General features: G+C 45.6%; 1 protein-coding gene across 2 annotated transcripts in view; it reads right to left on the bottom strand.

Annotated features, from left to right (window-relative positions):
* The window catches only part of Slco2a1 (solute carrier organic anion transporter family member 2A1), an 82,266-nt gene that overhangs the window by 22,873 nt on the left and 32,197 nt on the right, over window positions 1-27,196 (bottom strand). For both annotated transcript variants that reach the window (XM_047564033.1, XM_047564034.1), the window contains exons 3-4: window positions 23,320-23,457; window positions 19,905-20,067 (exon numbers count right to left, since the gene is read on the bottom strand). In XM_047564033.1, coding sequence (XP_047419989.1) covers window positions 19,905-20,067; window positions 23,320-23,457 — 301 coding nt within the window. The remainder of the gene's footprint in view (window positions 1-19,904; window positions 20,068-23,319; window positions 23,458-27,196) is intronic.

Raw genomic sequence — 27,196 nt, 5'->3', positions numbered from 1 at the left:
CAGAGTTCCCTAAAACCTCAGGCTGTTGTCATTTGCAAGTGTCACTTGGCTGAGCCATTCTTAGTGTGATAGTGACAATGGCTTTCTGTGGCATGGTGCCTCAGAGGCTAATGGGACCAGGACCGGATCTAAGTTATATTCAAGAGTAGTTTAAGGCTCCTGTATTAATACAGGAGGCAAAGTGATCAGTTTGTGATAGCTATAACCTTGTCGGTAATTCTAATTTGAATGGAATAGGTGGTTAACTGTAGGTAGGTGGAGTGTGGCTGGAGGAAGCAAGTCACTTGGGGTGTACCTTTGGGGTTATATATAATTCCCTGGCTCCTTTCTCTTTCTCTTTCTGCTTCCCAGCTGCCATAGCTAAGCAGTTTTCTCCAGCAGACCCTTCTGTCATGATGTTCTGTTTCATCTCAGGCCCACAGCAGTGGAGTCTGCCAACCATGAACTGAACCCCTGAAACCAAAATAAACTTTTCCTTCTCTAAGCTGTGCTTGTAGTTTGGTCACAGTGATGAAAAGGTGACTAACACAAATGAGAATCCTGAGAGAGAGATGCAAAGAATTGGCCCTGAATCTCAGCTCAGTCCCTGAAAGATGGTGCCTAGGTCCAAGCAGCTGTCCCCTCAACTGCAATATGGATGATACCTGCTTCACAGTGCTGAATCCTGAGAAAACACCTGGACAAAGATTCATTCATTCTTCAGTCACTCGGTTGTTTTGCCTGTGATTGGATGAACCCTCTGCTTGAGCGAAAGATGTGGAGGTGAGGGAGAGGCACAGGCACTCTCCCTACAAACTTTTCAGTTTACTGTGGTATGTAGATCTTAAAAAAACAACAGGAGACAATAATAGAAAAGGAAAAAAATCAAATTATCACTGTTTGCAGATGATATGATCCTAAAGAAGACCCACAAACTCCATCAGAATAATGCTAGAACTAATAAACAAATTAAGTAAAGTAGCAGGTTACAGAATCAACATACAAAAATCAGTAGCTTTCCTATATACCAATAATGAATCTACTCAGAAAGAAATCAGGAAAACAATTCTATTTACAATAAGCTAAAAAATACCTAGGAATAAATCTAATCAAAAAGGTGAAAGACCTCTATAATGAAGAAATGGAAGATACAAGAAGATGGAAAGACTTCCCATGTTCATGGATAGGAAAAATTGATATTGTTATAATGGCCATATTATGAAAAGCAACATATAGATTGAATGCAATCCCCATCAAAATACCAATGACATTATTCACAGAACTAGAAAAAATAGTCCTAAAATTCACTTGGAAGAATAAAAGACCCAGGATAGCCAAAACAATTTTAAGCCAAAAAAACAATGCTGGAGGCATCACAATACCTGACTTAAAATTATACTATGGAGCTTTAGTAACAAAAACTGCACGATACCCACACAAAAACATGTATAAATCAAAAGTACAGAATAGAAGACAGAGAGACAAACCCACACAGATACAGTCACCTGATCTTTGACAAAGGTGCCAAAAACATACAATGGAGAAAAGACAGCTCTTTTAACAAATGGTGCTGGGACAACTGGTTGTCCATATGTAGAAGAATGAAACCAGACTCCTATCTCTCACCCTGCACACAAATCAACTCAAAAGGGACCAAAGACTTCAGAAGTAGACCAGAAACTATGCCACTCCTAGAATAAAACATAGGGTCAACACTCCAGCTTTTAGGTACTGGCCATGACTTTCTCAATAGGACCCCTGAGGTTCAGGAAATAATACCAAAAGTTAAAAAAATGAATGGCATCAAGTTAAAGAGCTTCTGCAGAGCAAAGGAAATAAGACTGTAAAGAGAGAAACTACAGAATGGGAGAAAATCTTTGCTGGCTACTCTTCTGACAGAGGATTAATATCCAGAATCTATAAAGAACTCAAAAAGTGATGGAAGGGTAGATAGAAACAGACAGATATGTTGCTCGGTACCAATGGCTTATTACAACTGCAGTTCCCTAATCCCAGCAGGCACCAGATTTACCCTGAGGGCTCGTTAAAACTCAGACTGTGGGGCTCCCCCCTCAGAGTGGCTGATCCCCTAAGTCTGGGTGGGCTGAGATTTTGCATTTCTAACAATTCCCAGGTGCTGATGCTGCAGTTGAGCACCCTGCCAGATAACAAGAACAGATGACAGAAGATCCAAGAGGAGGAGGAAGGAAGAACCATAAAGAGACTGGAGCTTTGAAACAGTCCTGCACAGAACTGAGCTATGGACACCAACAAATGAGGCACTTATTCATTCATTCATTCAGCAAATATTTACCCACAGTGCACCGCAAGCAAGACCTGGTAGTCACCTATCAGCCACAGGGACAAGGATGAATCTGAGCAGAACAACACTGAGTTAAAGGACTAACAACTTACTGAATTAAACCAGAACAGTGTTAAAGAAAGAGGCCAGTCTCCATTAGGCCTCTCCTTTGGTGGGGACAGCGGGGGGTGGGGAGGTGTGATAGAATACACATAAAATTTACCATTTTCAAGTATATGGCTCAGAGATATCAAACACATTCACAGTGCTATGCAGCACCCATCTCCAGAACTTTTCTCATTTTCTCAAACTTTATTTCCATACCCATTAAACATAAATTCCTTATTTCCTCTTTCCCCTGGCGTCTGAAAACCATCATTCTGTTCTTTGTCTCTCTAAATTAGTCTATGCTTGGAATCTCATATAAGTGGAATCATACAGTATTTGTTCTTTCATGACTGGTTAATTTTACTTAAGCATAATTTTTCAAGGTTCATCCATGTTGTAGTATGTATCAGATTTCCTTCCTTTTTGAGGCCAATATTTCACTGTACAAGTGAAACACATTTTGTCTACTGATGGTTGATTGGGTTGCTTCCTCTTCTGTGCATAATGCTGCCATGAACATCAGTGTACAAACCTCTGCTCCTGTCCCTGCTTTCAATTTAAAAAGAAAATCTTACAATGAACATTTGTTAGACAAACTACCTTATAGACGCTAAAATCAAACAGTTTCTTACTTCAACAATAAAAAAAGAATTTAAAAAAAACACCAAAAAGAACCCCAACCCCAGTTAATAAATGGGTAAGTGCACTAAACAGACATTTCTCAAAAGAAGAAATACAAATGACCAACACACATATGAAAAGTGTTCAACATCCTTAGGAATTAGGAAAATGCAAATTAAAACTACACTGAGATTTCATCTCATTCCAGTTAGAATGGCAACCATCAAGAATGCAAATAATAATAAATGCTGGAGAGGATGTGGAGAAAAACACTTTTTTTTACATGGTTGGTGGGATTATAAATTCGTACAAACACTACGGAAATCAGTATGGAGGCTCCTTAAAAGTCTAGAAATGGAACCACCATATGACCCAGCTATACTACGCCTCAGTATTTATCCTAAAGAATTAGTCAGAACACTATTGCAATACATGCACATTCATGTTTATAGCAGCACAATTCACAATAGCCAAAGTATGAAACTGGTAAAGGTGTCCATTAATGGATGAATGGATAAAGAAAATGTGGTATACATGCACAATGGAGTCTTATGCAGTCATGAAGAAACATGAAATTATGTCATTTGCAGAAAATTAATGGATCTGAAGAACATTATGTTAAGTGAAATAAGCCAAACTTAGAACGGGTCCTGTTTTCTTTATTATGAGAGAGGAAACAGGAAAAGAAAGGTGTGTGTGTGTGTGTGTGTGTGTGTGTGTGTGTGTGTGTGTGTTGGGGGGTGGATCTCATGTAAATTGAAGGGAGATCAGTAGAGTAGAAGAGACGGGGCACGGGGGTGGGGAGGGTAAGTAGAAATACCCGGGAATGATATTGACCAAATTCTGTCATTATATCATGTGCATGAACAACAATCTAACAATGAATCCCACCATTATGTATAATTATACTGCACCAATAAAAATGTGGGAAAGCAGACAATCACAGTATTGCTTGATCAGACCCAAACCACAATGAGAACACTTCATATACAACAGGATAGCTATTCTAAAACAAATGGAAAGCAAGAAACGTGGGCCAGGATGCACAGACACTGAAACCCTTGTGCACTGCCGGTGGGAATGTAAAACGGTACAGCCACTGTGGAAACCAGAATGTTAGTTCCTTTAAAAACTCAAAGTAGAATTGCCATATGATCCAGTAACTCAACTTCTGGATACACCCAGGATACCTGAAAGCAGACTGGAACAGACCTTTGTGTCCCCATATCCACAGCACCATTTTTTATGAGAATCAAAATGTAGAGATACCCCAAATGTCCATTGAGGAATGAATGGATGAACTAAATGTGGTCCATACAATGAATATCATTCAACCTCTGCTACAGTATGGATGGGCCAAGAGGACATCATGGGAAGGGATAATAAGCCTGACCACAAAAAGACAACACTGTATGACTGCATCCATGGGAGGTCTCTAATGTGGTCAAATTCATAGAAGCAGAAAGTGGAATGGTCACCAGGGTTGGAGAAAAGGGAACAAAGAGGTAGTGTTTTATGGGCACGGAAGTTTGGACTGGGAAAAATGGCGATGGTTTGCACAACAAGAATGTACTTAATGCCACTGAAATACATGCTTAAAGTGGTTAAATGGTACATTTTATGTTATGTGTATTTTACCCCAATTGAAAAAATTATTGCCTGGCATGTGCTGAGACACAGTGCCCAGGAACAGATGGGAGAGACGTCAAACCCAGGGTTGTGGGGAGAAGGCTTGGGAAAAATTCCTAGAGAGAGGGGCCTCTGAACTGAGAAAAATCTACAGGCACAGACAGAAGATAAAGGTGTGAGGGGCACCGAGGACGAAGGCAGCCACATGCAGAGGGGCTCAGAGGGGGGTCCAGCATACTCCATGACTCAGATTGAAGTTCATTATGGTGGGTGGGCAAATGTAGCCAGGGTGAGGCTGGCTGCTCATGGAGAGCTGATGCATTCTGGGAAGGAACCTGAACTGTATCCCAAGGAAAACCCCAGAAGGGTGAAGATCATGAGGTCACAGTGCGGTGAAGACATGGAGGGATTAAGACCAGTTTTCAGGTCTCCACGTGGAAGGAGGGACTCCCCTGTGCTGGTGTGAGGTAGGAGGGGTGGGGTGTAGGGGGTGGTCCGTGGTTGTGCAGAGGCCAGAGCGGTGTGCATAAGATGCACAAGACCAGGCTGTAGTAAGGGGCGTGGGGACACAGAAACCCTCCTAGGTAAACACAGGGCCAGAGAATAAAGTGTTTAAGAGTGCTAGTTCTTGATTTTGCTGACTCTCTTTATTTTACTAAATTCACATTTATTAGCACACTGTTGCTGACTTGGCTGGCGAAAGCATTTTTTGTGGGATGTTTAACAATCATCAAATATCATAAAAATGTTGACCGTCTTATGAAGTCTTCACGGGGCACGTTGTGTGGTGCACCAATGCCACAAAAATCCCCATCGTGTTTTACCTAATGAAGTTGTCCGGGAGGCAAAACACTCTGGGGATCGTTTAACTGTTATTGTTAACTTTAAAATGTCAGATTACGTGTCAGCCACTGTGTTTGTTAAAAAAAAAAAAAAAAAAAAGTGTGTTTTTAAAAATAATCAGTTGGCCCCAGTTACATCCAAGTCTACTGAGTTCCTCTTCACTATTCTGCATTCCATATTGATTTGAGATCTGCCAAGCCTGAATGGGGCCCAAACCTACCCTAGAGCAAGCTCTGACACTTGTGCAAAGAAGCAGTGAAATGTAGCCTGGGAGGGCAAAGCTTCCCGCCCCTGTCTGTCCTCAGGGAAGTAGCAGCTGGCTGTCCCCAGGCTGGGGAGACTTTGCATCCTGGAGCCAGAAGCAGGACCAGGCAGCCAGTAGGAGCTGTACTAACAGGACCGGCTGATCCCTGCTTTGTGTGGGGACTGGTGTTTGCGTCAGAGTCATCCAGTGTTTTTTCCCAAGAACTCAAGCCTGGGACCCTCTGCAGTGGGTGGCCCTGGTGAGTGCAGGATCTGGCAGACAGAATGGGGTGGGGGCTTGGCTCTCTGGGTTCTATTCCCCCACGTTCTCTCTGGAGTGGAGTTCTCTTTCTTCAGGAGCTTGAGCCCCTTTAAGGAGAAAACTGCAACCTCGCCCTTTCCACGCTCCATACCTAGAGAGTCTCCCGGTAAGTTATTGAAGGGCACTGTCCACCCGCCACCCATCCCCTGCAGAGGCTGCTTGCTCTAGCCTTCCCACTGTGTCAAATCCAGTGGTGAGGCCATAGAAATGCCTGCCCTTTCCAGCCTACCACAGAGACCCTCTTCCAGAGTCCATCTGGCCGCCCAAGGCTGCCCACCTCCGTCTTGGAATGGCCTTCGTTAGCTGGATGTCAGTCTGCTTCTCATCTTCCCTGAAGCAATGTTCTGGAAGAATCAAGTGCATCAGAGCACATTCTTTTTCCTTCAGGATTGCAGAGGCCCAGCCCGGCCCGTTTTCACAGGACTGTGAAATGCTAACTAGAAACAGGCCGAGACCTCTCCCCTCCTCTGGCTCCCCCCAGCCCCACCCCAGAGGCACGTGAGTCAACCCTCTGATTCATCCCACAATTTAAATATGCAGAATTTCAGTTCTAATTTCTGGACCTTTCCATGGGTTTGGAAATACAAGAGACTCTGGGTCAGGAAAGTTTGCTTCCCTAGCAGGGGACCCCCAGAGATGAGGCAGGTTTGGGGCAGACCAAGACCAAGGGATGGCCATTCCATTGTTCCAAGCTCCTTCCTACCCCTCAACTGGTCAGGCTGAGGCTGGTTGGAAGGTTGTTGTAGGTATAATAACAGATCTCTGCACAGAGGTCGGGAGTGGGGCAGAAAGAGGGTCTCAGGAAGACCAAGCAACATACGAAGGTGTCTAGTGGGCTTCCTTTGACTGATCATTCTGTCATTATGCAGAGCAAAGAGAAGATCCTACCAGGACACAGGAGGGCAACATCAAATCCTCCTTCAAGTCATAGTTCTTGCAAGCCACCCATTACCTCCCAATCTAGGGCATGGCTGTCACTGGGGAGCCTGTTGGATGAGTAGGGTAAGGTGGGGAGGAAGATTAGCAAGCCCATATCCAGATGCATAAAGCAACAGAGACAGGCGGTGATGTCTCTGGAAAGTTCCATGGAAGCTGTGGCCCAGGTGCTAAGCCCCTGGGCTATCAGCGCAACTCTTGGAACCCTCTTTCAGAATGCTTCACTCTGAAGGATCTATTCATCCTCCTAAATTCAGCAACTCCACAGTTCTTCCGGAAACTGGCAACACCCACTAGCAGGCTTGGAACAGACTGTCTAGAACTCTGTCATGATTAGATATCTCAAATCATTTGTAACTTGGGTTGTTTGCAAATCAAAAGTGATCAGGTTCCCAGTGGAGTCTACAAGCCCTATCAATCCATAATGCCTCCTATTAATGAAGTCTATTCCAACTAAACTAAGCCCATTTATAAAATAATTTCTATGAGCAAATGCATTCTGAATCTCCTCTTGAGAAACTAGGAGAATATAATTAGTACCAGCAGAAAAATCGGTCAAGGTTTATAGCCTGAGGAACCCTGTGGGACAATGGAAAAAATTTACCCTTTGAAACTAGACATACCAGTTCAAATCTTGGTTTTACTGCTTACTAGTCAGGGGCCTTTCTGAACCTCAGTACTGTCATTTTCAAAATAGATATAATGATACTTGAAATATTCTTATGACAATTAAAGATAATGAGTAAAGTTGGATAACTATGACTGACAACAATTAATTGAATATTTCCAAATAGCTAGTAGCTACGATTTGAATATCCCCAAGACAGAGAAATAAAAAATGTCTGAGAAGATACATATGCTAATTATTCTGATCTGATAATTGCACATTGTATATGTCTACTAAAATGTCATACTATACCCTATAAACATGCATCAATTAAAAATACAATTAAAATTAAATATAAAAATACAATTAAATATTAAAAATACAATATATCATATTTAAAAAGTTCATATGTTTTAACCTCACCTGTAGTGATCCTACCATAATACCAATTTTCATCCAAAAAAAATGAGGAACTCTGAGAAACTCAGATAGATAAGGGAGATGGCAGAATCCTGGAGACAGGCAGTGTCACCCAGGCTTATAAGAAGTTGGGAAGTGGGTCTGCAAATAAGAGACAAGTAAGATTAGAGCTGGTGTCCAGCAATAGATGGATTATAATAGAGGAATCACAGGTCAAGTGATGTGCCTGGAAGAGTTTGCAACTGTGCAGCGAAAGAGTGAGCTCTTCCAGCGTAGAAGGATGAGCGTCTCCACTCTGCTCTCAAGACTAGGTTTCCACAACTAGATCAGAGGCTGAGAGTGGATTCTCCTTTCTGCCCTACCACCCTGACACCAGCAGTGGGGACTGGTCCCTGGGAAAATGCCTACTGGTATTGAGGAGGCTGAGTGACGGATGAACTGGCCATGAGTGGGTGAGCCTGTTGTGCACTGCCCAAGAAGTCTGGGTGACATGTTGCTGGGCAGGGGTTCCCCGACTTGCCTCCTCACCCCACTTGCCAGTGCACACAAACTCTCCCCCTGGGCATCACCCAGCTCAGCTCCTCACCCGAGTCATTTCTTCAGTGGAGAGCAGGGAAGGAAGGCATACCTAAGCAGGCAGGATGGTGACTCGGGGCCATTTAATTTTAATATTCAAAGAAATGTGCACTTAATTAGCACCCGCCCCCATTGAGTATGAGGCAGAACTTACTGTTCACACATTTATTCCTGAGGCTGACGAGGAGCTCTTTGAAGAAAATACAAAGCTGTTAGCTGAACCAAAGTGAGTTCATCAAAAGCCATTTGTACACCCCACCCACCTGCTTCCATTTCCTCTGTTCGTGGGGCTCCTGAACCAGCAGGAAGCCATAACACGGTGTTTATTGACAGGAGGAAGCCTGTTGACAAAGCCTGTCATGATATCCTGCTAGACAAGATGGGGACACGTGGCTGCAGAGTCCCCAGGGCAGAGCAGCTAGACTGGCCCTGCCCTAAGCCTGAGCTACTGTGTGCCTGTTGTCAGCGAATGGGGTGAGAGTCGCGACCCAGCTTGCAGGCTTATCAATGAAAGTCTCAGGTGTGAATTCACAACCAGACCCAAGGCTCTAAGAAGGGGCTCCAGTTCCTCAGAGACTGGGAAAGGAAGCACCCTCTGAGCCAGCCATCTCACTCCTTGGCATTTATCCCAAAGAACCCAAATCAGCGCATCTGAGTGATACATGCATCCCAATGTTTTTACCAGCACCATTCACAAGAGCCAAGTATGGAATCAGCCTAGGTAGCCATCAATGGAGAAAGAAAATGTGGCAGATATACAGAAGGGAATTTAACTGAGCCATAAAAAATGAAATTGCGTCATTTGCAGGTAAATGCATGGAATCAGAGAACAGCATGCTAAGTGAAATAAGCCAGACTCAGAAAGTCAACAGTTAAATGTTTACTCTATAATGTGGAAGCTAGGGGGTGGGACAAACAAATTAAAAAAAAAATCCTGAGAAATATATATAATAAAAAAAGGTGGGCAGGGGGTAGATCACACAAAAATAGAAGGAAGACCAGCAGAGTAGAGGAAGGGGATTAGGAGGGAGGTAGGAAGGATGGGAGGGAAAGGGGAAATACTGGGGAATGAGAATGAGAAAATTATGTTATCTGCATGTATGATCGGGCATAATGAATCCCACTATTATGTGTAATTATAATGCAACACTAAAAAGGGGGGGCTCCAAAACAAGGAGAATGACTCATATGGGGGTAAAACACAAAGCTTTACTTGCACTTCAAAGAAGTCAGCTAGTCAGCATTTGGAAGGGTTTGTAGGGACAAGTCCCTGGTCCTCTTGATCACATGTTTCTGATTTCAGTCTGTACTAGGATCCTGTCTTCTTCCCAAGGAGGCCACCCCAAGGGCACCATTCCCCTGCAGGCTGCTCCCCAAAGGTCTGAAGTCTCATTTCATAAGGAGGTGAGAAGGGAGTGAAGCAAAGAAAGCAAAGACTTGCTGGGAGCAGTGGCGCACACCTGTCCTGAACGCAGGGGAGGCTGAGGCAAGAGGACCACAGGTTCGGGGCCAACCTGGGCAACTTGGCAAGACCTGGTCTCAAAAGAAAAAAAACAGAAGGACTACGAGTATAGATCAGAGGTAGAACACTTGCTGAGCATGCCTAGGGCCACAAGTACTGCAAAAAGAATCAAACAAAACCCAAAACTCTGAGCCGTGTGACGGCCATTATCGCTATGGGCTGCTGGGCTTGTTCTGTATGTTTCTAAGATGCAGATCTGACACTCACAGAGTATGAGGAGAGAGAATCCAGGGAGACCTTAAAAAAAAAAAAAAAGAGTCACATGGGGAAGAAGGAGAGTCTCCCCCTGTAATCCAGGACTGGCCACATTAATGCAGCCGGGTGGACCCCTCGCCCTTGGGATTTGGCTCTGGGTGCCAACAGGGGCAGTGGACCTGGCCGATCTTGAGAGCTGTTTAGTCTAGTGGCTGGTAAACTACTACCTGTGGGCTGAACTTGGTTCCCAGCCTGTTTGTGCCCAAATGTTTTGTGGGAACACATCTAGACCATTTGTTTCTCTACTGTCAGGGGAAACTTCCTGCCACCAAAGCATTGCTGAATAGTTTGAGAGACCTCGGGGTGGGCAAGCCTGAAATATTTACTACCCAGCGCTCTTTGCGGCACTTTACCAGAAATGTCGACTCCTGCTCTGCTGCAGTGTTTTCAAGCATGTCAGCCACCAAATCTTTCTGAAATCAGAGTTCACCATGCGTGAAACAGATCAAAACAGAGGAGCTGCCCTGCTCAGACCTCTCCTCACCCCGGCCCCAGGCCAAGAAGAGGTGAAAGGCACCACAAATAGTGCGATGTCCTCCTTTGCACCCTGGATGCTGGTTTCCAAGGAGACCCTCTCGATGCGTTTTAGATGGGCCCATGACATAAGATCCACCAGCCTTCCCTGAGAAGCCACTCTTGCTAGAGGAGCAGGCCGCAGCTTGTCCCAAGACCCTTGACCTGAAGCAGGCCTGCCCTCCCGCCTCTCTCCTGAGCAGGAAAAGTGAGTAGACACACCTGGGGGTTCGGAAAAGGGAGGAGAGTGATGCTCAGGGGTCCGCTGGGATTGTGCCGGAGGCCCAGGAGATCCAGGGGTTGTGTTTTCAAGCCAGCCCGGAGGGGCTGTGACTTGTCAGAAAAACAGACGTTAAAAGAGCCTGACGGAAAGTCAACTCGATCAACGGCTCCGGCCTTCCGAGAGGCTGCCACGCCACTACCACGGAGATGAGCTGGTCTCCATCCCGCCCTGGAGCCCGTGCGCTTTCCCTGGCCGCCTCTGATGTTCAACATGCTGCCTTGCGTTTTCTGTCACTTCTCCACCTTTAGTTCTACTCTTTCCTACACCATGCATTAAAATAATAATAAGATTCCACATCAAATCTCATTAGGTTTTTTCTGCTCATCTGTTCGGGGCTATTTTTTTCTCAGCGGAATTAATAACACCCATGCGCCTTGTGATTTTCCTTCTTGTTTGTTTTCTCTTCCATTTCAGGTTAAATGAATCCAACTGGCCGGTTGTATAACTCCCAGGCTGACCGCCCACCTGCTCACCCTGCAGCGGAGGCACTCCCCTCCCCCTCCCACAAGCCCCACCTCCACGCCCCTCCCCAGCCTGTCCTGCGCATGTCCACAGGTCCTCCCATCTCAGCTTCCTGCCTGTAGCAACGCCCGGCTCATCGCACACCTGTACACCAGTCATGCACTCACGCTGCCCTGCGCAGGACCTGCCCTTCACCTTCCTAGTACAGTAATTTCGCCCCCCAGGTGGATGCTCAACCGGGAATTGCCCTCAGCTCACGTGCCTGAGCTGTTCCCTCAGCTCAAAGATCCTGTGTGGCTCACACAGTTTAGGGAATGAATTCTGCTTTGGGGGCCAGGGACTGTGTGTTGTTCACCAAGGAGGGGACAGTCACTCAGGATCCCAAGGCCTTCCCACCGGTTTCTTCCCAGGACAGCCTTGGGATGGGTGACCGACCGTGCATGGGGACTGGCAGTTTCATGAATAAAGGACTAGAAAGTGACTCTTCTTTTTCTTTTCTTAGCTGCTCCAAAAATACAACCCCCACTCCCCCTTCCTGCTGCACCTGGCGGGGGTAGCTTCCTGCCTGCCGCATCCATTGTCTGTGGGGGCGGACTTCCCTCTGGACTTGGCCTTGGGATCTTTCACAAGTTACACCTATTCCCACCAGACACTAGTTTCCGAAGACCCTTCTCTTATCTCCTGGGAGAACTGGTCTCTGCTGGCCTGTTTCCCATCTATGAAAACCTCTAGGTGCCTTCCAGGAGTGGTCTTGGAGGCTTTGGCTGGGTAGCCAGTCTCTCTCAGAAAGGCGCCAGGGCACATTTCCGGACCCCACTGACATTTAGAAAATCTAAACATCCATAAATGTCTCCGTGGCCTTTTTAAAATTAGTAATTAGTTGTTAAAGGTCTCCTTGATTCCCACAATGCTCAGCCCTTCTTTAATTTCTTTTCCTAAAACACTCAGTTGCTCTTCATTTCCCATGTTTGTTTCTGGGGCAGCTTTGTTCCAAGGGGGAGGAAATCAGTGGTAAGCAAGTGTAGTAGGTCTGGGGGCCTTACTTATGCGGAACAGAATTCAAATACCACAAGGGCAGGCAAATGGAAATGTGCTGAATAGCTAACGTGAGCCAGTCACTTCACCTATATTTATTTACTTGGGACCAGGGATTGAACCCAGAGGTGCTTCATCATTGAGTCACAACCCCGAACCTAATTTTTTATTTTGAGACAGGTTTTTCCTAAGTTGCTTAGGGCCTCACTAAGTTGCTGAACTCTGGATCCTTCTGCCTCAGCCTCCCAAGCCACTGAGATTACAGGTATGTGCCACCACACCTGGCTCATTTTAATTTCACTCTAAGAGCACACTGAAAGTGAAGATATGCTTGTTCCTATTCTACAGGCAAGGGAACAGATTCAGAAAGGTGAAGTAGCTCCTTTGAGGAGAGTGGCAGGTGAGTGGCTGAGCTGGCATTTGAATGCCCTGCCCTTGCTTTACCCATTATACTAACCTCACCAGGCTGCACCAACCTGAGAATCTGGGAATCGAGCAAAAGAGCACAGAGAAAGCCCATGACTTCACACATGAGGATGCAGCAGGGACCATGCCGAGGGAAGGACCTTCCTCCAGACCAGAGCAGAGGACCAGAGAGAAGCCACCTGCAGATGCTCCCAGTCCCATGGCCAGGACTCTTGGACTCAGCTTTTCCCAGGAAGCAGGGCACTTTTTCACTTGGGATCCTGAGCAGTTACTAACTTATTCAACGACACACATGTATTGTCCCCACCCCCACCAGGAACAAGAGCCACCTACTCACAATTACTTCCATGCATGAGCCACTGGGCTAACTGCATGGATATGCAACTTTGCAGTCCTAGGGGGTCTTATGGGGAGGAACTGAGAGAGACTCAGCAAGGAGGGAGTGGGGAAGTGGCCCAAGGCCACACCATCAGGGACTCTCAAAGCCCGGCTCACACCTAGGACCGCCTGACTCCAGAAGCCAGTTCAGACTCACACCACCATTCAGGGTGTTGCATTTATGAAATGTGCTTATTCTTGATGAACTCACACAATTCAAAACTGAAGTTCCCATAAGAATAAATTTGAAGTAGGAGTCACATGTCAAACTTTTCTCCTGAAGTGAACCTTGATGAATATTTTTATTTGCATATATTATGCACACTGGCACCCAGTGCACAGCCCCACCTAGATTCCACAGATGTGGTTTTTGGGCCAGAGTCCTGCTCATCCCAGCACTTGGCACCAGGAAGATGCTCTGAAGGTAGCCCAGCCCTGAGCACTTGCAGCTGTTGCTCTGTCCCAGCTGTTGCTCTGTCCCAGCCCTGGTGAGGAAGCTGGTGCGTCCATTGTCACAATTAGAATTTGCAGAAAGAGAGCAATAATGACCCAGAGTCCACTCTCCTGGCCTGTGGATACCCTCTGCCGCCTGGCAAGAGAAGCTGTGGTCCTTCTTACGCCCGCTTCCGTCCTCTCTCAGATGATTTTGGCTAAAACCACTGAGGTTGAGGCTGAACTGGCAGAGTGTTTTCTTCTGAGCTGGAGGTCTCTTGGTGAGCTGAACCCAAACCAACTGACCATCCCTAACAAGGAGCAGAGTGGGGCCCCTCTCTAACCACCCTCCCATGGCTGCTCTGCAAAGCAAATGCCATGGGGAGGTAGGCCCAGGCCGCAGGGAGCCAGTTTGTGAGGCTGAGCAGGCTGTGGTGTGTGGTGCCTGGCAGGAAGCCCTCCTCGGCCTGGCCCCAGGGCTCCAGGCTCCCTTGCTAATTTCATTAGCTCTGTCTTCATGCACTGGGGAAGGTCCACTCCTGACTCTCCTTCAGAGCTAGCCTCACACTCCTTGTCCAGACTCAGGGGGTGGAGGGAAGCCTAGGGCAGGGTACATTGGCTCAGGTCTGTCATTCTCTGCTCACTTGAAGAAAGACTTAGCCTTTAAACAGTCCAAATAGATCCAAGACCAGAATGTACTTAAGAGAAATGACTAGCACACTGGTGACTTATGGAGAGGTGGAAAAAAGATTGCCAGAACCAGAACACCTCCTTGTTAGAATCCCTGTTTCTGCTCCATTCTTTTTCCATTCCAGCCGCCTAGCTCTCTCTGGCAAAGGTCTCGCAACCTACAAAAGAACCCCCTCTATCCTTCCAAGTGATTTGTTTCTTGAACGTGTTCTACACACCTGACTTTCAAAAGAGCCTTGTATTTAAGCAAACCAGAATCAATTATTCCCTCAACACATCCCTGGGTGGCTTGCTCGTTTCCAGACACATTTAAGTCCACTCCAGGGGACGAAGGATGAGCACTTACAGACAGGGCCTCTCACTGCTGTTCATCATAAAACCACTGCTACTTCCTACTTCCCTTAAAGTAAGTGCGAATTTATCCCAAGCTAACAAAGTAACATAACATGAACTCCAAAGCAATGATGTTCCTGGGGTGCTGAGGAAATGCAAAGACTGGCCCAAAACCACTCTGTAGAGCTATTTCCCAACCCTGACCACATACAATTTCTTCGGGGAAAAAAATGTCACTGTAAATGGATCCCTGGTTAAACACTGTAGACCATACAAAGAGATGGTTTGCTATGAACAAGAGCAAGCAGACACTAATCAGCCGGAGGATTAACATTCCCCAAACTTGAGCCAGTAGAAAAACTGGGAAAAGATCATAAAATAAACATATTTTCAATAATTGAAGACATCAAAGAAAAACAGAAATCATAAGGAAACACCAAGAAACCACAACGTCAGGGGAGAAAGATTTGCAAAACCATCATAAGAACTTTGAGAAATTAGCCAAATATAGAGAGCCATTAAAATGCACAATGTGAAGGATGGACTTGACACTTGACTAAGAAAGCTGGAGGGGACTAAAGGAACAGAAAGACATGCTTTAAGGAAATCACTGAGGATGCAGATGAACAAAACTCCAAAAAGTATAGAAGAGAGATCAAAGAACAAAAAGGCCAGAAGTCAAATGACCAACATACATCTGTAAAAGGAATTCAAAGAGAGGACCGGGAAAAAAAAAGTGTGCGTGATATTAAGAGCACTTTTGGCTTAGCATTTTTCAGAATTAAGAAAAACCTTCATCTTCAATCCTAATCTCCAGAAAAACAGCACATTGAATTTCCAAAGAGATGAGTAAAAATAAACCCATACTCAGACAACTTATGACAGACATGCAGAACAACACAGAAAAGACAAAAACTGCTAAGTATAACTATGTAGAAAAAAAAGCATACCTAAAAAAGGGATGCTAATTAGCAGTCCCAACACCATCAAAAAATGCCAAAAGAGGAGGTGCATTGTCTTTCAAAGCACTCAGAAGAAACACTCATTAATTTAAATAGTTTGTATTCATTTAATACAGTTAATACAGTTTGTAGCCAAACTAATTTAAGAGCAAAGGTAAAACTGGCACATTTTAAGGCAAGAAGAGATTTTCTCACTCATGGGCCTACCTGAAATTAGCACCAAAGGATATACTCCAGGAAAAAGGGAACTGATCAGCAGAGTGGGTGAATCACAAAAAGCATTGCTGAACAAAGAAACCAGTAAACTTGTGGGTCAGTATAAATAAACAGCAACTTATTTATATTAACAATATAATAAAAATTATGCTAATGACTTCTATGGAGATTCAAGACAGGTGGAAATAGAATATTAGTCAACCATAAAAGAAGATGGGAGAGGACAGGGGCATCAAATATCCTGGGATTCTTATCATATTCTCTTGAAGAACAGAATAGATCAACCTCAGAGTTTGCTAAATCACAGGTCAATATTAAATGTAAAAAAAATGGTGAGGTATATTGTGTTCACAGGTGAGTAGACCTGACATAATAAGCATGTGATTGTCCTCAAATTGATCTGGAATTCTAATAAAATTCCAGAAGGAGTTTTCTTTCAAATATAGACAAACTAATTTTAAAATGTGTGTGCTCAGACAAATGAATCAGGATAGGTAAAACAGTTTTGAAAAATAATGAAGTTGGAGATGTACTATAAAACACTCACAAGACCTTGTGATACTGGCAAAGATAGACACACAGATCAATAACTTGGAATAGAAAATCCAGAAACTGACTTTTTTTTTTGGCAGTTAGTGCTATGTGTGGAACCAAGGTCTTCCTGCATGCGAGGCAAGTGCTCTATTACTGATCTATATCCCTGGTCCCAGCCAATTTATTTTTGATAAAGGTACAAAAATAATTTTATGCAAAAAAAGATAGACTTTTCAACAAATGGTGCTGATACAATTTGACATACACTAAAAGGAAAAACTAAAAGAATCCTATAAAAATTTAAATCAGAATCGATCACAGATCTAAATGTAAATGTAAAACTGGAACACCTTTAGAAAACACATTGAGTCCTAAGGTTGGGCAGAGTTCTTAAATGCAGCACCATAAGCACAAGTCAAAAAATAAAATTTAGAAAAAAGATAAATTGGACTTCATCAGAATTTAAAACTTTTGCTCTACAAATGACACTGTTAAAAGAATATGAAAGTCAAAGATGGGGAGAAAATATTTGCAAATCTCACATCCAGTAAAGAAGTATCCAGAATTTGTAACAAACTCTCAAATTCAACGATAAAAAATAAAACAAATAATCCAATTTAAAAATGGGTTGAAGACTTGAATAAAAAATTCATCAAAGAAGACATCTGGATAACAAATAGCACAGAAAAAACAACATTAACTCATATTCCCACAAAAACCTGTACAAAAACATTTACAGCAATCTGTTAATAATGGCTACAGACTGGACACAGTCCAAATACCTTTCAGTAGGTCAATGGATAAACTGAGGTACATCCACAAAATGTATATCAGGAATAAAAAGGAAGGAACTGTTGATTCATGGAACATCTCAGATGAATTTCAAAGGTTATGTGCCAGGGGCTTCCATTTATAAGATATTCTCAAAACCATTAATGTATAGTGATAGAAGCAGAATAGGGTTTTCAGGTCTGGGGAGAGTGTGTATAAAGGAATAGCAGAATGGCATTTTGGGTGGCAATGGAACTGTTAGGGACCCTGAGTGTGGTGATTCTTATTTGAATTTATAAATGTGTTATAATTTATGGACATGTAGTTCACCCCCCAAAAAAGTCAATTTTCCTGCATAACAAATTTTTAGAAAAATTTTTAATGTAAGGTAACAAATAACATACAACTTTCAAACCAGTAAGAAGGAAAAACAGAACTCAAGAAGCAGGACACTAGAAGGAGGAGCAGTAGGTACACAGATAAACAGTGGCTTAAGGACACCAGCTATCAGCCAGCAGCTACCCATGGGGGAGAAGCAAGGGAGAAAGAGCAGGGAACGCTAACTTCCTTTTTAAAAGGAGGGGTTGAACAATGCCCGTGTTATGGTTTAGATGTGAGGCATCTTCAAAAAGTGCATGTGTGAGCCAGTGCAAGAATTTTTAGAGTGAAGCAATTAGATTATGAGGTAGTGACTAATCTTGTGGATTAACCCACTGATGGATTAACTGGGTAGTAACTGTAGGCAGATAGGGTATGGCTGGAGAAAGTAGGTCACTGGAGGTGTGCCTTTGGGAGTTATGTTTTGTCCGTGGTGAGTGGAGTTCTCTCTGCTTTTTGAGGCCATGTCCTGAGCTGCTTTCTTTGAATACACCCTTCCACCATGATGTTCTGCCTCACCTTGGGCCCAGGGCAACAAATTCAGCCATCTATGGACTGAGACCTCTGAAACCATGAGCCAAAATAAACTTGTCCTCCTCTAAATTGTTCTTGTGAGGTCTTTTGGTCACAGTGATGAAAAAGCTGACTAAAATACCAAATGTTTATCAATAGATGACTGGATAAGTACAATGTGTCATATACATCAACAAAATATACTCAGTCATAGGGAATAATTCTGATACATTCTACCACAAGGATAAGTCTTGAAAACATACGCTAAATGAAATAAGACAGGCACAAAAGGACAGATATTGTATGACTCCCCTTTAACCTGATATATCTAGACTTGGCAAATGTACAGAGGCAGCAAGTGGACAAGAGGTGACCAGGCTCTGGGGGTGCAGTGGTGAGATTTTGCTTATGGATACAGAATTTCCGTTTGGAGTCATGGAAATGTTTTGGAAATATCAGTGGTAGTTGGATATTTAGAATGTGTTTAACAACACTGAATTGTATACTTAATGGGTAAAACAACCAATTTTATATTACGTTCATCTTATCACAATTTAGAAAAATGAGGTAATATACCAAAATTGATTAAATTAGGCACTTAAAAATGAATGCATTATATGGCATGTGAAGTAAATCTTAATACAGCTATTTTTTTTTTTAAAGTTCTGAAGGAAAACTGCTAAATCTTGAAGGTCAATACACAGGTATGTGTTATATTATTTACTTTGCCTGTGTTTTGAATCTTTTCATATGAAAATAAAACAAAAATTTTAAAAGGGATCTGTCCCTGGGCAATTTAGTACCATTTAATACAATGAAATTTAATGCTTATGAATCATGTAAACCCTATCCATCTCATCCTGCCCTGGACATCTCCCCACAGAGAGGTGGGGGTCCCAGAAGGAGCATTCCTCCAAGTGCCAAGAGACCTAACCCCACCACTCCCTTAACCAACTGGCCCTTGGGGAAGTTCATTGCACATCTTTGAATTTTGACTTACACCTTTTCTCTGCTCTCCACTGGTGTCCCTGGGAACAAATGCATGATGCTGGCACTGTAGGAATGCAATGTTATCTGAAGCATGATGGACATGTATCCAAATGTCAGGAAGTGCCATTAAATATCCGGAAATCCCCAGATCTCATGGTTGGTGCTTGGACCCTATTTCCTCCAGTTCTCATCAGGGGCACTGTTCACAAGTGTCCTCAGGCAAGTGGCTTATAGGTCATTTCTGACAGGGAGTCCTGGGAGTCATAGGAAGGAGGAGGGCTGCATGCTCCATCCTTACCAAAGGGGCTTGGGATTGTTACTCAGTATATCTAGGGAAAAAAATGTCTCTAAGTACTTTGGCTGTTGTGAGTTTCAGAAGGGCATTATGGAGCAACCAAAGCATTACAGTCAAGAAACTCTGGTCCAAGCCTTCTGCCCATTTTTTAAATTGGGTTATTTGTTGTTTGATGGTTGAATCTGAGAGTTCGTTCCAAACTCTGAATACAAGTTCTTTATTGGACATAAGATTCGAAAACATAATTCGGGGCCCACGGTGGTATCCACACCCCCTGGAGCAGATGCGCCGTTCCCCGTTCCTCTGAGGCCGGGGGCGGAGGCCACTCACCGATGCTGGCCGAGGTGTACTGGTAGGGCTCCGAGAGGAAGTGCGGCAGGGTGAGGACGAAGGCACCGGTGGCCAGGAGGAGACCCCCAATCCCGATCAGTCGTGGACGGTGCACCCGGCTGCCGAAGTAGCTGACGAAGATGATGAGGATGGCATTGCTGATCTGCAGAGGGACCAGAGGGGCCGGGTGAGCCCACAGATCCCATTCTCATCCATCCCGCAGGACACCTGACCACACCTCGCCCAGAAGACCTGAGGGGAAGAGGCTCCCCAGCCCCAGCAGAGCTACCCAGCCAGTCCCGAAGGCCTCACCCCTGGACACGCATGCGCAGTCTCAACTTTCCCTCTAGTCAAAAACCCAACCTGGCCTCCGCCTTCCACACGAGCCCAAGGCAAGTAATTCTCCAGAGACATGAAGCTAAACATCAACCGTCATAGGACCAATCTTTAGGGGCAAAATCCAAGGGAGCCTCCAATCCTGGTTGACTCCTAGGAAAAGTACATGTTCCCCAACTAAGTTTAATCAGGATCTAATTAAAGGAGCCAAGGACTTTGGCCTGGTAGAAAGAATGGCAACCAAGGCAGAAGCATCATCTCATCTAACCATAGGACAACTCTTAATATACACAGGACAGAAGGACATTGAGTACCATGCCCACATTCACGAAGTCAGGAGGTGGCTTGAACCAGGGCAGCCTGCCTTTAAAGTGCCCAGGATTCACTAGAGTCCTTGGCTTCTTCCTGGACAAGTGCGTGTCTGCCCCAGCAGCCCTGCTTCTGATCTGCCCCTGTCCTTCTCTGCTCCTGTTTCCACTTCTGTAAAATGAAGGGTACTACAGCCCGGCTAAGTCCTTTCCTGGTTGGAAACATTGGTAACTCCATGTTCCTGGTGTTCCCTGGAGAATGAGTTCTCTAGACCCACCACTTTGACCCCATAACTATCTTTTTTTAGGGGTACTGGGGATTGAACTCAGGGGCACTCAACCACTGAGCCACATCCCTAGTCCTTTTTTTATTTTATTTAGAGACAGGGTCTCACTGAGTTGCTTAGGGCCTCCCTAAGTTGCTGAGGCTGGCTTTGAACTCACAATCCTCTTGCCTCAGCCTTCCGAGATGGTTTATCTCTGTAACTCGAGATATATTTATCCTTCGATTTTTGTCTCTCTGTTCTTTCCTACCTCCCAGCACAGGGCCTGACACATAGTTGGTGCCCATTAATGAGTTGAGTCAGTGAAAGAACTAACATGCACATGGAGGCTTATCCAGAAGAGGATGTGCTGCGTGGAGCACTATAGCACAGCCGAGAGAAAGGTGCATGAGGAGGCAGCCTCAGCAGAAGCCCCTGCAGGGGAGGGGGTTCTAGAACATTCTGAAACCTGCCTCTGGGAAAAGGGCTTTATTCTTGGCTTCTTGGATGTCCTGTCTTTCCTTCATGTTTCCCCGTCATTTTCCACAGAATAATGGAATTGTCAGACCATTTCAGCTGTGCTGAGGCTGACTTGAGAAGGCCTGTGTGAGAGTGATGGAAGGCCCCCAGGAGGACCCAGGGAGGATGGACAGGTGGTGGCCACCAGGCTGCACAGGTCCTTTGGCCTCTCCCAGGAGGCGTGTTTCTCTGTGGGAAGCTAGCCCTCGTCGGGTATTGTGGCTGCTGCTGGCTTAGGGCCTTGCTGTCAAACTTGTCTTCAGCAGCACAGGCCCTTTGAAAGAAGTACTTTTCCCTTCTAGAAAACACACCCTGAAATGGCAGCTGTGCAAGTCCAGAAATGGGCCTCAGGCCTCACCCCCAGCCCCACAGTGCCCCTGGAACAGCTCCAAGGACTCACTGGGAGGCCACCTAGAGCTGTCGCAAAGCCCATTAGTAGCATATCCTGCCCTGCAGTGTCTTGAGCCCAAGGGTCCCCACAGCTCTAGGGACAGGCATTTAAAGGCAGGGTCTCTGGGCTCCTGCTCACCTTGGCTCCTCAGCCCTGGCTGCTAGAGGGCACAAGAGGAGCCACTGCTCCCCAGAGCTAAGACTCTTGTGGGCTCTTCTTGTTCAACAAGCCCCTCCTACTGCCCCTGAACTTCATGCCAGGCCTGTGTCCCTTCACCTCACGCCTGAGAAGGCTTCTGAGACTGTGAGCTCCAGCCTCACACGGACCACAAAGGCCGAGATCCAGATGGCCTCACCCTCCCCTGCACAGGCTGGATTCTTCCCACACCCCCCAGGCTCACAAACATACACAAAGACACACACATGGCCACACTCGAATCCTCAGAACCCACAGATGTGGGTGCACAGAGGACACACACACAAATTCACATCCAGGCAGCCATGCACATCCCCAGTTACTCACAGCTACACAGTCACACACAAATACATACAGATACAGATACACACAGTCACACACAAATCACGGCACCAGACACAGATGTAGACATGCACGCAATCATACACACTGTCATGCATAAATAGACATACACACAGTTATACATAAATCCTCAGATACCATAAATATGGATACACATAGACACAGTCACACACACAGATATACAGTTACACACAAATACATACACAGATACTTGAATAGTCACACACAAATACAGACACATACAGACACAGATATATACAGAAACAATACAGTCACGTACAGACGCACAAGTATACACAGTCACACAATGACACAGGATACTTAGACACACACACACACACACACACACACACTCTAGAACTGAAGAATAAACCCTCTGATTGTATTTATCTCAAATTGTGCTCATAGGCTTAATGTGGACTCAGATTCTTGCCGTTTGGGGAAAGGAAGATTAATGGTTAAGCTATTTTCGTTTGGATTGAATGAGAGCTCTGGCGCAATATGACACCCCTAATTTGCCTCACAGCCCGCTGTCTTAACAGACCCTGTGTCATATCCCAGCTAGCTACTCCCTGCCCCTTGAAAACTGCAGTTGTTTCTGGACCCACACTTTTATTCCAAGCACAGGGACAATATGGCAGATAACAGATTTTGCAGTTTTGGGGGCTGAGTTGGAAGAGAGCATTTGCCTTACATGCCAGCTCCGGTTTTGATGAGGGGCCTCGAACACTGTGCTGAGGATTCAAAGGCACTGTCCAGACTCAGCAGGAAAGAGGCCTGTGGGCTACTCACTGTGTGCCAGTGCCACAGGGCAGAGAGGACTGTGGGGACACAAACGTAGAGACTTGTTTTCCTTGCTCTGTCACCAGGGAGGCCTGCGTGTGTCAGGGTATTATCCAAGTCAAGGCCACCTTGAGGAGGGTGCCTTCTGTGTCCTGATGCAGAGAGAGGCCTGTGCCCTAGGTGCACCCCCAGCCTCCAGGCCCCTGTTCTCTTCCTCCCTCTTCCTGTGATCAGGGTGGTGTGCAGGGGGATCTGATAGCCCAGTATCTCCTGCTCACCTCGTTCAAACTGGAAATGAGACCCGAGGAAGAACTGGAGAGCCCAAAGCGCTTCTCGATGGTAGTGAGGCTACTCTTGAAGTAGGCGCTGTAGAGGAGCTGGCAGAGCTGCAGGAGGCCATGGCAGAGCACGAACACCTGTGGGGAACAGACGATGCCCGTGAGGCCTCCACGCAGTGAGACCTGGCGCCCGCCAGCCTTCCACGTGGAGCCTCTGGGGGTGAGGCCCAGCGAGCAGGCGTTTCCTCATCTGTTACATGGGGACTGTTTTAGTCAGCTGTTTCACTGCTGCAACTAAAAGGACCCAATCAAAACAACTGCAGAGGAGGAAAAGTTTATTTGAGGGCTCACGATTTCAGAGGTCTTAGTCCATAGAAGGTCAGCTCCGTTCCTCCGGGCTTGAGGTGAGGCAGAGCATCATGGCGGAAGAGTGTGAAAGAGGGAAGCAGCTCGCATGGTGATCAGGAAGCAGAGAGAGGTCTCCGCTTGCTAGACACAAATGTATACCCAAAGCCACACCCCAATTCCCACCTCCTCCAGCCACACCCCACCCCTTCAGTTACCACTCAGTTAATCCCTATCAGGGGGTTAATTCACTGACTGGGTTAAGACTCTCACAACCCAATCGTTTCTCCTCCGAACCTTCTTACATTGTCTCACACATGAGCTTTTGGGGGACACCTCACATCCAAACCAGAACAGGGACATGTAGTTCATAGGGTGGTCCTGAGGGTGAAATGGCTCCATAGTTGGAGGCACTCTGCAAATGTCAGTCTTTCCTATCTTTTCTGTATCTCATCACTGCTGTGGTAAGTAACCCACTAAGGCCACAGGAAAGGCATCCCCAAGGGAAAGGCCCAACTTATCAGCCCAGCACCTGGGGTATTCGCCACCTTAAGTTGTTCCCAGTGCCCCATGGACTGCAGAGCTGCCTTCTTCCTGTGCCCTATGAGGGCTAATGGCCACCCCCATCCAACTCAGGCCACTCCCAGGAGCATGTACAACAAGCCCCAGGTCCACTTCTCCTGACCTGTCCTCCATCCCCAGTACCCAACCTCGAAGACTCATTTCTAATGTCTCCAATAAGGCACCATGATGTATCACCTGGTTTGAATGAATGTCCCATTCACATCCTCACCAACCTTCTTATTAGGCCTATCTTGACCCCTTATCAGGGGTATCTGAGTTTGTGGTTCCTTTCTGGATGGATGGTCAAGGAATTGAGGCTATTTGTCATTATATCTCACTGCATCCCATATACCTTGTCCTAAGAGTACTGAGTAAATGTGAGTTCCATGGTTCATGGGGACAGATGTATATCAGGGAGGTGGGAGAGGGGTTTGATGGCATCCTTAGCTCCAAGCTGAGAAACAGAAACTCTGGTGGTCCATTTTTAGAATATAGTATTTAGCCTTAAATGTAAAATTGGGATGTAAGAAAAGCATTTCCAGAGAGGAAATGGAGCAGAAAGGAGAGTTACACAATAGCACCACAGCCTGTGGATTTCTTTAAATGACCCAATCAGCCGTTCTGAACTTTGCCTTCCCCAATTTTAAAATTAGCCAATCTCATAGATTGTAACCCTGAGTTCCTCCTATCAGAGCAAGAGGCAGTGCCTTGTTAGGGATAAAAGCAGGTGCTTGCTTGCAGACTTTGTTCAGTAGCACACCCTTCTGCAGAAGTAAATTTTGCCTTGCAGAGCTACTTGCAAGCATGTGTCTGATTTTTCATGACACTCAGTATTTCTAACAGTTTGGGCCCTCCTGGGTTCTCAGCTGTTGGGCCAGACATGACTGGGTTCCAGGCCAGGAGTCTCACATCCCCAAGCAGCCAGTGGAAGATACCCTTCTGGGTCATGCTTTTCCTCCAGGGCAGGGTGGCCATTATGATTTGTTGCAACACGGGTTACAATCACTGAACTATAGTAATGCCCTGGCTCTGACTATCTGTGCAGAGGGTAATAAGTGGTAATAATTAGAAAATGAAAAGCAAAGCAAACATAGAAATCTCTTAGTCTACAGGTGCTGCCACTACAGGCAGAAGGAAAGATAAGAACCTTGAAACAGATTATGGAAAAGTAACAGGTGAAGGTGATGGGGAGGTGATGGGGATGGGGAGGTGATGGTGATGGTGAAGGTGATGGAGAGGTGATAGTGACAGTGATGGTGAAGGTGATGGTGATGGGGATGGGAAGGTGATGGTGAAGGTGATGGGAAGGTGATAGTGAGAGTGAGGGGGATGGGGAGGTGATGGTGAAGGTGATGGGGAGGTTATGGTGATGGGGAGGCAATGGTGATGGTGAAGGTGATGGAGAGGTGATAGTGACAGTGATGGGAAGGTGATGGTGAAGGTGATGGGAAGGTGATCGTGACAGTGATGGTGAAGGTGATGGGAAGGTAATGGTGAGAGTGAGGGGATGGGGAGGTGATAGTGATGGTGATGGTGATGATTTTTGTTAGTCTGATCATTTTCCACAGACTCAGGGCACCATGCACACTCAGTTCCCTGGTTCAGGGACTTGGGAAAGAGGCAATCTGATCCTGAATTCCTTACCATGTCCTTCTCCTCTGACCATCCCCTAAGGTTAAATGTCCCCAAAACTCCGCAGTCCCCTTCTCTGGACATGTACCCTTTCTGCACACACTTAGGGGTAATGCCATTTGCCACTAGAACAATAGTCCTCAAATCTCGATTTTTATTCCAGAACTTTCCCCAGAGCTCTGCACTCAGGTCTATTTACTATCTGGTGGACAGCCCACCTTATGTTCGCAGACTCCTCAGACTAATCACTTTCCAGATGGGACTCATGGTCTTCCCCACAAACCTCTCCTCTTTTTCCTTCATTTCCCATCACCTTCACTCAGCTTCCCAAGAATCCCCTGGATGCCCCGAGCACTCACCCCACTGCCAGACCCTGTGATTTCTTCTTGGGGTTTCTCTATTTGACCCCTCCCTCACGTCCAGCTGCATGCCTTGGCTCAGGCCTCACCACTTCTCCCCTGGATGACTGCAACAGCCTCTCCCACGCCTTTTGTCTGATCCCTCCAAATCTTTCCCCAAACCACCCCAGGAGAGCTTTCTTGAAAGCAAATAAGAGCAGGTCACACCCAAATCAACATGTCTCACTGGCTCCCACTTTCTGTGAATGAAAACCAATGTTCTTGGTGGGTGTGGTGGCCCACATCTGTAATTCCAGCGACTTGGGAAGCTGAGGCAGGAGGATTGCAGGTTCAAAGTCAGCCTCAGCAACTTAACAAGGCCCTAAAAAACTTAGTGAGATTCTGCCTGAAAATAAAAATAATTTTTAAAAAGGGCTGGGGATGTGGCTAGTGATTGAGCACCCCTGGATTCTATCCCTGGTACCAAAACAGAAAGAAAGTAAAGGAAGGAAGGAAGGAAAGAAGGAAGGGGAAGAGGGTTGAAACCCAATATACTATACCCTGCCTGCCTACTCTTTGGTTCCATACCCTGCTGAGGTTAATCCTATTTTGCAAAGATGGCCACATTAATATCTCCCAGGAACATGCACCTCTTACAATGTGACAATGACATGCCACAAAGAAGCCGGGTATATGTTCTCTCTCTTTGAATATGAGACACTGGCTACTTGCTTCTAATGAGAAGAATGAAGCAGAAGCGATGCTATGTAACTTCTGAGGCTTGGTCCTAAACGTGGTAGAGAATCTGCACGGCCCCTTCTAAGGATCCTTTGAGCTCAGACATCACACCGTAAGGAAGCCCAGTCTTCCTTACTCACCGGGAACCCACATGTTGGTGTTCAGCTGACAACTCCAGCTAAGGTTTCAGCCTTGGGTTATAGTTCAATTGTCAGCATAGGACTGAATGAACCTTCAAATGATTCCAGTCCCAGCTTCTG

The sequence above is a fragment of the Sciurus carolinensis genome, chromosome 9 (genome assembly GCF_902686445.1).
Source record: "Sciurus carolinensis chromosome 9, mSciCar1.2, whole genome shotgun sequence".
NCBI classification, from domain to species: Eukaryota; Metazoa; Chordata; class Mammalia; order Rodentia; family Sciuridae; genus Sciurus; species Sciurus carolinensis.
Note: the sequence above shows the minus strand (reverse complement) of the source record. Positions and strands in the feature narration are given on the sequence as shown.